Below are 14381 nucleotides of genomic sequence, written 5' to 3'. Positions count from 1 at the left end.
GAACACTTTGATCGGGGCTCCGCCGCCCGGCGCCAGATGTTGGGTTCCTCCCCAATGCGAGGTCTGCTTGGATGGCCTTTCTGTTTTAGGAAGGGAGGGAGGGAGAGAGAGAGATATGAAAAGGGGGTGGAAGAGCTGGGGAGAGAGAGAGAGAGAGAAGGAAAGAGAGGGCGGGAGAGGGGGAGGTGTCTGCAACGCGTGCTCTCACATTAACATTTGTTCATTTGGCACACTCCTGATCTGGTGGGAGGCCAATGATACTGTCTGTCTATCTGTTTTGGGAGAGAGTGGAAATAGAGTAGATTTGATTTTAGGCTTCCTTAAAGATAGATGGAGAGAATGGGAGCACGAGAGTAGAGAGAGGTTTTAGGATTCCGTAAGGAGAGTGAGAAATTTGGATAGTGTGTAGATTTGAATGCACCATAAGGGGAATCATACTGCAGCATCTGCTCTGCAGTTTAGAGAACCTAGAAGTAGCCCATCCCATGCTTAAATATTTTCACAAGATAGCGAGACTGTAGCCTGGGTACCGGTCTGTTTATCTAACATTCTACTCCTTATACTCTGTGTCATTTGCCAAAGAATGACTTGAGTGTAATGTCAGCTAAAACCGACTGGTACCCAGGCTGGCAAGACTGGTGTGATATGAGGCATTCTTAGTAACAATGCATTGTACAGTTAAAAAACACAAGAGTGCAGGAGACCGGGCTGTGGTCCCTGTCATCACAATGGCCATCTCTGCCCAGCGCCACATGGCAACAGACACCGATTGGCCGCCATCTTCGCCACACTGTCCATCCAGGGGTCACCACCTTGTCTGTCCCCCACAGTCACCACAGATGGATGGAGAGCGACAGGGAGAGATGGGTAAGATGGATAGGGAGAGATGGATAGAGCCCCAGAGACTGGAGAGATGGATAGAGCCACAGAGAAGGGAGAGATGGATAGCGAGAGGGGGAGATACAGGTGCGAATGGATAGAGGGACAAGAGGCAGGGTGTGATAAAGCAACCGAGAGATGGATAGAGGGTAGGAGGGTATGTGAAAGGGAGGTACAGGTAGAAATGGATAGAGAGAGATGAGGGGACACAGAAACGGAGAAAAGGGCATAAGGAGAGATGGATCAAGGGACAGAGAGCGGGTAAGATGGATAGAGAGCGATATGGGGGGGGGGGGGTCACAGGGAGGTGGATAAAGAAGGACAGAGAAAAACGATACGTGAGCGAGAGATCGATCAGACTGTGTTTATTTATTTCCTTATTTGTTTGTGGAGTTTCTTTAGTCAAGATTACACGACAAGAGACGGAGAGGTTATTCACACAGAGTTCTCACATGCGCCGAATACAACCGTGAAATGCTTACTTACAAGCCCTTAACCGACAGCGCCGGTTAAGGAAATATTTACAAAGTAAACAAACTAAGATGAAAAGTAACACAACAAAATATCAGTAACGAGGCTATATACAGAGGGTGCCGGTACCAAGTCAATGTGTGGTGGAACAAGTTATCCATGTAAAAAGTCCGGTGGCCATTTGATTTAGTGTTCAGCAGTCTGATGGCTTGGGGGTAGAAGCTGTTCAGGAGCCTTTTGGACCTAGACTTGGCCCTCTGGTACCGTGTGCTGTGCGGTAGCTGAGAGAACATTCTATGACTTGGGTGACCGGACTCTCTGACAATGTTTTGGGGACTTCCTCTGACACCGCCTAGTGTAGAGATCCTGGATGGCAGGAAGCTTGGCCCCAGTGATGTACTGGGCAGTAAGCACCTTACGGTTGAATGCCGAGCAGTTGCCATACCAGGCTTTGATGCAGCCGGTCAGGATGCTCTCGATGGTGCAGCTGTATAAGTTTTTGAGGATCTGGGGATCCATGCCAAATCTTTTCAGTTTCCTGAGGGGGAATAGGTGTTGTCGTGCCCTCTTCACGACTGTCTTGGTGTGTTCGGACCATGATAGTTTGTTGGTGATGTGGACACCAAGGAACTTGAAGCTCTCGACCAGCTCCACTACAGCCCTGTCAATATTAACGGGAGCTTGTTCGGCTCACCTTTTCCTGTAGTCCACGACCAGCTCCTTTGTCTTGCTCACATTGAGGGAGATGTTGTCCAGAAACCACACTGCCAGGTCTCCTCCTTATAGGCTGTCTCATCGTTGCCGGTGATCAGGCCTACTACTGTTGTGTTGTCAGCAAACTTAATGATGGTGTTGGAGTCGTGCTTGCCCATGCAGTTGTGGGTGAACAGGGAGTACAGGAGGGGACTAAGCATGCACCCCCTGATTGTCTCCAGTGTTGGTTGTTACCTACCCTTACCACCTGGGGGCGGCCCGTCAGGATGTCCAGGATCCAGTTGCAGAGGGAGATGTTCAGTCCCAGGGTCCTTAGCTTAGTGATGAGCTTCGTGGGCACTATGGTGTTGAACACCGAGCTGTAGTCAATGAACAGTATTCTCACATAGGTGTTCCTTTCGTCCAGATGGGAAAGGGCAGTGTGGAGTGCGATGGAGAATGCGTCATCTGTGGATTTGTTGGGGCGGTATGCAAATTGGAGTGGGTCCAGGGTTTCAGGGATGATGATGATGATGATGATGATGATGATGATGATGATGATGATGATGATGTTGATGTGAGCCATGACCAGCCTTTCAAAGCACGTCATGGCCACCGACTTTAGATGCCACTGAAAGAAATGGAGGGGACCTACAATGGGTCACAGGACACTCATGTAGAGAGCAGAATGTGTATGAACGGTGGGACACACTAAGATATATCATGCGGCCACTCTGCTGCGTGGGGAGCTCTGCGGTAGGGAGAGAGGTGAAATGTGTGTTTGCGTAGGTGTGTGTCCATATTTCTTCCAGCTCTTGGTGTACTCTCTACTCTACCCAAGTTCACGTAAAATCAGTCCAAAATGTTTCGCTTTTATCCTACAACAACACAGACACATATTTAACACATGACCAATGTTAAAACTGTCAATGCCATTCTGTACGCACATTAACAATAGATTAACTATCCTTGTGCCTCTCTACTCCTCCCTCCCTTCTCTCTCCTAAGCCTTTGCCGAGCTGCAGACAGACATCCATGAGCTGACCCAGGAGCTGGACGGAGCTGGCATCCCCTTCCTAGACTACAGAACCTATGCCATGAGGGTCCTCTTCCCCGGTATCGAGGACCACCCCGTGCTCAAGGAGATGGAGGTACGGGTCAGTAACGCCCAGGGTTCCAATTATGCATGGACTCTTAAGGGTTGATGTAATTCTCGTGGGGGGGGGCTTGAACTCAAACCATGGTAACCCCATAGCAATGCTGATCTATGATCAGGTCCTCCTGATCCTAATAGAATCTGATTGGCCTATTATGATCTAATAAGCACTTGATCAGCACTCCTACTCTGGAACACTGTGAATACGGGCTCCGGAGCCCTTTCTAACACTCTGTGGAAACGTTGAGACTGATAGATGGCCAGAGCATGTCCAGAGTCTGAGAAACAGGGCTCACACATTCAATGTAACACTCTTCCATTCTATTCCATTATTTTCACCACCCAAGAGAGGTTACGTATCGATCACTCAACTGCGCCACATTGCGTCATCAGGTCAAGATAGCATGGCCTATAACCTATTACAATACTATCACGAGCACACACACACAGTTGAAGTCGGAAGTTTACATACACTTAGGTTGGAGTCATTAAAACTCGTTTTTCAACCACTCCACGTATTTCTTGTTAACAAACTTAGTTTTGGCAAGTCAGTTAGGACATCCACTTTGTACATGACAAGTCATTTTTCCAACATTCGTTTACAGACGGATCATTTCACTTATACCTCGCTGTATCACAATTTCAGTGGTCTGGTCTGATGAAACAAAAATAGAACTGTTTGGATATAATGATCATTGTTTGGTTTGGAGAAAAAAGGGGGAGGCTTGAAAGCTGAAGAACACCATCCCAAGCATGAAGCACGGGGGTGGCAGCATCATGTTGTGGGGGTGCTTTGCTGCAGGTGGAACTGGTGCACTTCACAAAATAGATGGCATCATGAGGGAGGAAAATGATGTGGATATATTGAAGCAATGTCTCAAGACATCAGTCAGGAAGTTAAAGCTTGGTCACAAATGGGTCTTCCAAATGGACAATAACCCCAATCATACTTCCAAAGTTGTGGCAAAATGGCTTAACAAAGTCAAGATATTGGAGTGCCATCACAAAGCCATGACCTTAATCCCATAGAACATTTGTGGGCAGAACTGAAAAAGCATGTGTGAGCAAGGAGGGCCTACAAACCTGACTCAGTCACACCAGCTCTGTCAGGAGGAATGGGCCAAAATTCACTCAACTTGTTGAGGGAAGCTTGTGGAAGGCTACCTGAAACGTTTGACCAAGTTAAACAATGTAAAGGCAATGCTACCAAATACTAATTGAGTGTATGTAAACTTCTGACCCACTGGGAATGTGATGAAAGAAATACAAGCTGAAATAAATAATTCTCTCTACTATTATTCTGACGTTTCACATTCTTAAAATAAAGTGGTGATCCTAACTGACCTAAGACAGGGGATTTTGTCAGGAATTGTGAAAAACTGAGTTTAAATGTATTTGGCTAAGGTGTATGTAAACTCCTGACTTCAACTGTGCATACATACATAGACTTATAAGAAGATGCATTTTCTGTATGGTGCATGTATTGTACGTCATCAGCTCTGAGGGGTGAGGAGAGAGAGGAGCGTGACAGACGGCATATCTACTAGCTATGAACTGTATTGCACATCTGTCTGGCGCCTAGCATCGGATTTTCATTTGTATCCCAGGTGCGATTAGCCTCAACTGTGGTGCGCCAATACCAGCCACCACTGGCTGCTTTCAAAATACCCTGGTGTTCTATTGGGGGGAGGGGTGGTAGTTGTTTGATTCATACAGCTTCATGGAGAGTGTGTGTGCAAGTTTGTGCCTGTGTCCGCGACCAGGCGTCTGTGATATTGGGTCTTTTGTACCTCAAAGACTGCTCTGCCCCCTCTCTCTGATAGGTTCAGGCCAATGTGGAGAAGGCTCTCACCCTGTTTGGCCAGCTGCTCACCAAGAAGCACTTCCTCTTGACCTTCATCCGCACGCTAGAAGCTCAACGCTCTTTCTCCATGAGAGACCGCGGCAACGTGGCGTCGCTGGTCATGACTGCGCTCCAGGGCGAGATGGAGTACGCCACAGGGGTGTTAAAACAGCTCCTCTCAGACCTAATTGACAAGAACCTGGAGAGCAAGAACCACCCCAAGCTACTGTTGAGAAGGTACGGTCCACCATTGGGTTGTGTTGTGTTGGGCTGGTCTATCTGTGTAGCAGTGGGGGGAGAGAGGGTTAGGAACCAGAGAGCACGAACCACCCCAAGCTGCTTCTCAGAAGGTGCGATCCGCTTAGGTTGGGGTGTGGTTGGGTTGGGCTTTGCTATATAATCATCAAGAACCTGGAAAGTGAGTACCACCCCCAACGGTTCTCCTTCGACGGTACGCTCCGCCTGTGTTAGGCTAGCCCAACCCACCCTATCTGCGTAGCCTATGAGGTGTAGAAGTGAGCCTGGTAGAAAGGAAAGAGAGCGGATTGATCTGCCATAGCTTAGTGGTTAACCATTTGTTGTTATCATTTAGCCACTTTAGTTATCAGTTATCCACTCTAACCTGTGTTAGACTAAAGAGGGCCGCGGTTGACGGACAGTAACTGTAGCCTACCTCTCCTCTCTCTCCCCCTCTCCTCCACCTCAGCATTGTCTCTGTCAGGAAGGATTACACCCCTGAGCACACCCACTGACTCCCACAGGAGGCCCAGCCACTCAGCCAGCCACAGGGCAGACAGGACTACTGAGCCAGACAGAGAGAGAGGGAAAAAGGGAAGGGGGGGGGGATGAGAGGGAAAGAGGGGGGGGGGATAAGGGGAGAGAGATACAGGGAGACAGAGCGAGGGAGGAAGACTGCGAGATGGGGAGAGTGTGAAAGCGTTTGTGGAGTATGGAAAGAGAGGGAATGACAAAGGTGACTAGGAGAGGGAGGGAGGGAGGGAGGGAGGGAGGGAGGGAGGGAGGGAGGGAGGGAGGGAGGGAGGGAGGGAGGGAGGGAGGGACTAGTGCTAGTGGGAGGACGAATGAGAGATTACAGACAGAGAAAGATGGAGGTAGAGGAGGGTCAAGAGAGAGAGAGTGCACGGCACTGGGGAGCGAGAGAATGGAATGTTAAGGGAGTAAATGGGAGAAATATCCCAGGGGAGACCGAGACTGGTAATCAGTTGGGTAAGACCGAGAGAGAGACATGAAGAAAGGGATAGAGCGAAAAAGAGAGAAATGATACACAGGAATTAAACATGAAATCATGAAAAGGGGATGTTTTTCCCTCTCCATTGAGAGATATGTAATTAAAATCGAATCAAATAGATGACTTTGAGCCAGTCTGCTGCGGCGGTGAAATTGGCATGATGTTGCTAAAAGCCCCGCTGGAGGAATGTGGCACATATACTGTCCTGGTTATGAAGATGACACACATATTTGAGCTACAGAATTCCCTTTGTGTGTTGGTGTTTTTTAGGTTTTAGACGACACTATTCCAAAACATTTTCCATGTTCATTATGAATTATACTACACTTCCATCCACGCACACATGCCCACACTTTCACTCACTCACTCACTCACTCACTCACTCACTCACTCACTCACTCACTCACTCACTCACTCACTCACTCACTCACACTCACTCACTCACACACACCAGATTTGTAAGGAGTTGGTGTTCACCAGTCCCCAAGTATTAGGTCAGGTAGTGGCCAAAAGCATGTTCTTTCCTGGTCCACTCTGCTTTCAATCCATCTACCTCTCATCTATGCGAAGGGAAAAGAACACATTTTGCCCACATCAAACAAATCTGAACAGACTTCTAGGATAGAAAAAAAAGACTTCATGACTTTTCTTCTCACAATCTCTGCTCCCAGTCTCAACCCTGGATAACCTGCTAGCTGGCACACACACACACACACATACACACACAATCCTTGATTCATCCTTTTCTGAGTAATCATAGTCTCTGGGAATGTATTATTCAGGGGACGGCAGCACTGATTCCAAAAGGAGGGACAGAGGAGGGGGTGGGGTGAGAAAACAAAGCTTTCCCCCCTTAAGTCCCTTCCTTTCATACCGTGTCACAAACACTCGCGCGCACGCACGCACACACACTTCCCTCGTTGCTGTTAACAAATTAAATGTAGTAAGTCGCGTTAATTACAATGCCTTTTAATTACTTGTGTTTTTAACTTTCTTTCTGGAGGGGGGAACCTTTCTGGAGGCTCCTCATTACGAGCCAGGTTGGTGATTAGCAAGAGACGTTAACGAATTAGACTAATTGCTGTGTTTTTAATGAAGATTGCTGGGTTTGCTTTGAAAAAGAAATGTGGGTTTTGTTATTTGAGTTAATTTGTTTGTGTGCTGAGAGAAGGGGGGGGTTGAAGGATATAGCCTACCAGCATTCTGTGGAATAATTTTAAGTTAAGCTCTTTGAAGTGAACTTCCATGTAAAATACCTTTTCCCAGGGACAAATTGTGTGTATTTGCTCTGTTACTAGCCCGAGGGGAGGTTGGTCACTTGTTACTAGGAGGAAGAAGGCAGAATTCACTCCAAAATCTCCAACCCTTGTACAGTCGTTCCTCTGCCAGTCAAGTGTTGATTTATGTTGTTGCCATTAAACCTTTGTCATTCCAGAAGATAACGTTTTTCTCTCAATCTTCCTTTTCCTCCCCCCGTCCCCATAGGACTGAGTCGGTGGCTGAGAAGATGCTCACCAACTGGTTCACATTCCTCCTCTACAAGTTCCTCAAGGTAAGTCTGTCAGGGACGCAAGCACATGTTTCGTGTTCATTAGGCACCAAAGTGAAGAAAACTAACTGAAACAGGGAAGGACGACCTGGATTTGACCAATAAGAAAGGCTTGTTTTTGCTTTCCTTTGCAAACGCTTTCTTCTGCTCTGAATTGGTACGTCTACTCAAGTCTCAAGGAAAAGAGAGGGAACATGCAAAGGTAAAGAACCAGCTGGGTGGAAGGAGCAGAGAAATTTGAGGAAATGGAGAAAAAGGTGAAGCCAGGGGGATAAACTAGCACGAGACTAGCAAGAGTTGGAGGTGAGAATCACTATGCTCGGCAGAAGTCAGAACGATAAAGGAACAAGGCGAGGAAAGGAGAAAAACCAGAGGCCCCGCTAGCCAACCTCTCATTGCCTCGTTGACACCTTTCACGCAGCAGAGTGCTTTTTCGCTCCTGACTCGTTAACCTTCTGGTAACTCCTCCATCAACTGCCACTAGCGTTCTCTCAACGTTGGCCCCAAGCTGAGTGTACATTTTGAAACGTTCTACCCTATTAAATGCTGTTTCTCCCCGGGTTAAAATGCACAGGGGAGAAATTGCTACCCGGGAGTGGGTCACTTGTCACCATGCAAATAGCCGTGGGAGGCTTGCTACGACCTTATCGTTTAACAGTGCCATAGGCACTGTGGCTAACGGCACATTGGATTGCACTAATTTGACCTTTCTTGCATTATCAAACTTGACTTTCTCAAGTGAGTGAGCATACTTGTTGTCTTGCGTTTGAAGACCACTCTATTTCCTATTGTTTCCGAAATACCGAAATGAGTGTTGTGTGTATGCATCAGTGACATGTTGCAAGAGCATTTATGTGTGTAAGTGACCTCTCACCTTTGCCCCTGTGTGTGTAGGAGTGTGCTGGCGAGCCTCTGTTCATGCTGTACTGTGCCATCAAGCAGCAAATGGAGAAGGGGCCTATAGACTCCATCACAGGAGAGGCGCGCTACTCCCTCAGCGAGGACAAGCTCATTAGACAGCAGATTGACTACAAGACCCTGGTCAGTACCGCAGTCACAGCTTGAATCACAAAAGTAAACAGAACACTTTGACATTATCTCACTGCATCAATTCATTGCCCTGAGAACCGTTCGTCTGGCTGGCTCGGTAATATAGTAGCTAGAATAGCATAGACATCAATAAAGCGACTTGGCATAACAGTGTAATATGGGTTAATATGTCATATGAAACATAGTAGCTGAACTGTCGTGTATCACCGTGTCACCTCACATGCCCACACGAATCGCTCTGCTTCAAGCCTCTAGTCCTGTGACACCCCCCTCCCAAACTGAACTTTGACCTTTACCCCCACACCACACACCCTCTAGACCCTGCACTGTGTGAACCCGGAGAACGAGAATGCCCCAGAGGTGACGGTGAAGGGGCTGAACTGTGACACGGTGACTCAGGTGAAGGAGAAGTTGCTGGACGCGGTGTACAAAGGCAGTCCCTACTCCCAGAGACCCAAGGCTGGAGACATGGACCTAGGTGAGGAGGACACACACTTATGAGCACACACACACACCTGTGTATGCATCATACACACACACACACACACACACACACACACACACACACACACACACACACACACACACACACACACACACACACACACACACACACACACACAGAAATGAGTGCATGCAGACCCACGGACACACACACTAACACCCCTCTCTCTGTCCCCTATGTTTGTGTTCAGAGTGGCGTCAGGGAAGGATGGCCCGGATCATCCTCCAGGACGAGGACGTCACCACCAAGATAGACAACGACTGGAAGAGACTCAACACACTGGCCCATTACCAGGCAAGTCTCTCATGCTTTAGGTTTAGATCTCAAAGTTGACTAAGTCATGTCGTTTAATCAATCAGTCAGTCAATTACATTTTATTTGTAGTCTATACTTTACAATTACAGATTTACAGAAAATGTTCTGCATCGACGTAGGATACCACTCGAACATCACTTGGTGTCTGCAGCCACAAATTCATGGGTGTCATATCACCAATTTCCCAGACTGAACCAGGTTTTTCTCTAGGATTTTGTGTGGGGTACAGAGATGAGGTTGTCATTCAAAAATCATGTTAAACACTATTATTGCACACAGAGTCAATGCAACTTATTGTGTGACTTTTTAAGCACATTTTTTATTTTTAGGCTTGCCATAACAAAGGGGTTGAATACTTATGGACTCAAGACATTTCAGCTTCTAATTTTTTATTAATTTGTTTTTTTTTCAATTAAATTTAAGTCATTTTAAATTCAGGCTGTAACAAAACAAAATGTGGAAGAAGTCAAGGGGTGTGAATAGGGATGTGGCGGTCATGAAATCTGTCTGCCGGTGATTGTCAAGCAAATAACTGCCGGTCTCACAGTAATTGACTGTAAATTAACATTAACACGCTTAGCATCTCCTGGCTTCCACGCATAGCCTACAAGCCATTTATGCAGACTGTTGGAACATCTACATATATTTTTTAAGTTTAAAAATTTAATATAGCCTACACCATCACAATAAATCAATTATGTATTTTAGACAGGTCTAAAGAAGCATGATATGAAGAAAATGTAGTATATTTCAGAAGAACAGAATAGCATACTCTGAGTTGTCCTTATTTTAGGCCCTGATCTGGCTATGCGATAAGACTGTGTGCTACACTAGTTCATTTAGCAGACAAGATTTACTTGGAATTCCCATGGCATACATGTTTTATTTTATTTTATAGTATGAGGAATTCAATGTATCATAGCTTACTAAAATAAAAAGGATATTTTCTCCAAACGATTTCAAAGCAAGTGCACACATGCAGCTATTCTGTGTTGAGCGGTTAACAGAGAAACTGGTCCTCCTATATGCTAATTTACAGTTATTTATGCAACTTTAATAGTACAAACGTTGGGCTATATGTGTTGATGTTTAATACATTCTATGGCTGCATGATGGGACTCTAATGATGATTTGAAAAAAAGTCGCAAGCTGCACACAGCTCATCAGTCTCTCATTCACCATTTGACAAGCACTTGATAATATTCACACCAGACCTCAAATTTCCTGGCGGCATGCCCTTTGAGTGGCCATAATGCCCCCTAAAAAAAATCCATGCCTTTTGCAGCCAAAGTGGCCGTTGTGCCCTTGGGCTGAATATAATAGGCTAATTATAATTCCATTCTCCCGGCTGCCTTGCTAAGATGCACCTCTCACTCACATGGCTCTCTCAGATGTAGCCAATGTCTGTCAAGTGATCGGGTCCTGCTCACAAGCATTTCAGCTAAGAGTCGGCTACAAGTGAATGAAGAATGAAGACACATCGGGGACACAACCTCTTATTGAGATCCAAGGTGCATGTTGGCTTTTTGTCAGCCAACATGATTAATAGGCCTAACGAACAGCAAAAGCACTAGCCTATGTCAATCTAAACTCAGCAAAAAATAAATGTCCTCTCACTGTCAACTGCGTTTATTTTCAGCAAACTTAACATGTGTGATATTTGTATGGTCACAACAAGATTCAACAACTGAGACATAAACTGAATAGGTTCCACAGACATGTGACTAACAGTAATATAATAATGTGTCCCTGAACAAAAGGGTGGTCAAAATCAAAAGTAACAGTCAGTATCTGGTGTGGCCACCAGCTGTATTAAGTACTGCAGTGCATCTCCTCCTCATGGACTTCAGCAGATTTGCCAGTTCTTGCTGTGAGATGTTAAGGCACCTGTAAGTTCCCGGACATTTCTGGGGGGGAATGGCCCTAGCCATTACCCTCCGATCAAAACAGGTCCCAGATGTGCTCAATGGGATTGAGATCAGGGCTCTTCGCTGGCCATGGCAGAACACTGACATTCCTGTCTTGCAGGAAATCACTCACAGAACGAGCAGTATGGCTGAGGGTCATGTCAGGGTGAGCCTGCAGGAAGGGTACCACATGAGGGAGGAGGATGTCTCCCCTGTAACGCACAGTGTTGAGATTGCCTGCAATGACAACAAGCTCAGTCCGCTGATGCTGTGAAACACCGCCCCAGACCATGACGGACCCTCCACCTCCAAATCGATCCCGCTCCAGAGTACAGGCTTCAGTGTAATGATCATTCCTTCAACGATAAACGCAAATCTGACCATCTCCCCTGGTGAGACAAAACCGCGACTCGTCAGTGAAGAGCACTTTTTGCCAGTCCTGTCTGGTCCAGCGACGGCGGGTTTTCGCCCATAGTTGCCGGTGAAGACCTGCCTTACAACAGGCCTACAAGCCCTCAGTCCAGCCTCTCTCAGCCTACTGCGGACAGTCTGAGCACTGATGGAGGGATTGTGCGTTCCTGGTGTAACTCGGGCAGTTGTTGTTGCCTGTCCCACAGGTGTGATGTTCGGATGTACCGATCCCGTGCAAGTGTTGTTACACGTAGTCTGCCACTGCGAGGATGATCGAATCAAATGTATTTATATAGCCCTTCATACATCAGCTGATATCTCAGTGCTGTTAAAATAAACCAGGATGGATCAGCTGTTCTTCCTGTCTCCCTGTAGCACTGTCTTAGGCGTATTGCAGTACGGATATTGCAATTTATTGCCCTGACCAGATCTGCAGTCCGCATGCCTCCTTGCAGCATGCCTAAGGCACGGTCACGCAGATGAGCAGGGACCCTGGGCATCTTTCTTTTGGTGTTTTTCAGAGTCAGTAGAGAAAAGCCTCTTTAGTGTCCTAAGTTTTCATAACTGTGACCTTAATTGCCTACCGTCTGTAAGCTGTTAGTATCTTAACGACCGTTCCACAGGTGCATGTTCATTAATTGTTTATGGTTCATAGAACAAGCATGGGAAACGGTGTTTAAACCCTTTACAATGAAGATCTGTGAAGTTATTTGGATTTTTGTGAATTTTCTTTGAAAGGCAGGGTCCTGAAAAAGGGACGGTTTATTATCCCCCATAGCACAAAAGTTGACCTATTCTATTGGTCAATTTGTTCCTCTGTGCAATAAATAAATATTCCAAACATTCTCTGGGACAGCTGTAGGATGCGATAGATCCCAAATGAACACAATGATAGAACATCACTTCGAGATGCACAAATGCGATATACCATTTAAAATGTGTGCATCTTAATCTTAAATCAGCCATAAATCTTCTTGTGACAGGGGGAATGGAAGTGCGTTGTGTGCAACAGGGAGGGGCAATTGAATGCAAGCTTCACAAAAAAAAGATAAAATTGTATATTAAAAAATGTCTGTCTATGGGGAACATGGTTTCTGTGTTATGCTCAACCCACTTAAAAACACCAGAAAATAGCCAAAAACAGTAGAACCAGCTCACCTGCTTTTACACTATGATTTGACTAGTAGATGTTCAATGGTTTTTTTCTTCAGTATTTAAAAATAAATAGTTTTACCATATAAAAATTTGAGTTCAGGTCACGTTAATTAACATGCTTGACCTCAAAATGAGGGACAGGTTGTTGTTTTGTTTTTGTTTTACCTGAAAATGAATCACTAATCACATTAAATAAATAATAATCTTCCAGGAATGACTTTCCCAAAGTAACAAAATAACGGACTTTACAATGACGGTGAAAACTTGGAGAAGCTTTGAGATTAAGTGGGTAGAAATGTTCAGGGAATTCCGAGGGACATTCCAACATTTTGGCCCTTTAGCAAGTCTTTATTCATATAAAAAAATCATATTTATTGCATTTTCATGTGGTCCATAATAAAGGGCACTTCACTTCATATAACAGGCTTTTCAAATACAATAATGGTGCACAATTACTTCAGATATCAAAGGGACGCAAAAGGGACTCGTTTCGTGAAACAACTCTCATGCTACTTGTCTACTGATTATAAACACATTTTTGCTGTCACACCAATAACAACATCCGTCATTGAGCTTCGGGATTTGTAGTACTGACTCCGACTAAAAAGAAAAAGAATTGGTCGACCAAGTCTTTTCCAAACGTGCATTTTTCCATATATAGACACATCCTTTGTGTTTGGAACCAAATCCGCTATATCCACTGAGCTTGTCTGATGCTTTAAGAGCAGCGTTTGATGAAATAATTAAGACACACAGATGACTAGAGGGAGCCGGAGCGCAACTGATTTGATTGTGCTGGGTCGACCTGAGACTTGCTGCACTGTAAAAATGTTTTGTTTTTTAAATAACAGTTAGAGACTGTGTGACTAGCACTCGTTGTCTATTTTGCTCTCCTCCCTGCTGTAGTGACCAGTACAGAACATCAGCAGTGTTTATCATGCTGTCTGTGTTGCTGAAGCTGCATCATAATGCAGGTAGCCTGGTAACCGAAAGGTTGCAAGATCGAATCTGTTCTGCCCCTGAACAAGGCAGTTAACCCACTGTTCCTAGGCCGTCATTGAAAATAAGAATTTGTTCTTTATTAACTGACTTGCCTAGTTAAATAAAGGTCAAATGAAAAAAATCATAATCACAACCATTTCTGACTGAAAAGTTATGTTACCGAAATCCCTCGTTTCGGGGAAACGATCCCTATGTC

The 14381-nt window shown here is 45.5% G+C and overlaps 1 protein-coding gene across 3 annotated transcripts in view; it reads left to right on the top strand.

Moving 5' to 3' along the window:
- LOC124003403 (plexin-A1-like) overlaps positions 1 to 14381 on the top strand; it is a 328475-nt gene that overhangs the window by 302920 nt on the left and 11174 nt on the right. For 2 of the 3 annotated variants that reach the window (XM_046311635.1, XM_046311637.1), the window contains exons 21-26: positions 3052 to 3200; positions 5023 to 5279; positions 7777 to 7843; positions 8735 to 8881; positions 9209 to 9368; positions 9586 to 9689. In XM_046311635.1, coding sequence (XP_046167591.1) covers positions 3052 to 3200; positions 5023 to 5279; positions 7777 to 7843; positions 8735 to 8881; positions 9209 to 9368; positions 9586 to 9689 — 884 coding nt within the window. The remainder of the gene's footprint in view (positions 1 to 3051; positions 3201 to 5022; positions 5280 to 7776; positions 7844 to 8734; positions 8882 to 9208; positions 9369 to 9585; positions 9690 to 14381) is intronic. The other variant, XM_046311638.1, reaches the window with a different exon arrangement.

Source organism: Oncorhynchus gorbuscha, linkage group LG18 (assembly GCF_021184085.1).
Source record: "Oncorhynchus gorbuscha isolate QuinsamMale2020 ecotype Even-year linkage group LG18, OgorEven_v1.0, whole genome shotgun sequence".
NCBI classification, from domain to species: domain Eukaryota; kingdom Metazoa; phylum Chordata; class Actinopteri; order Salmoniformes; family Salmonidae; genus Oncorhynchus; species Oncorhynchus gorbuscha.
The sequence above is the reverse complement of the archived record's forward strand: the minus strand, read 5'-3'. Positions and strand labels throughout refer to the sequence as shown.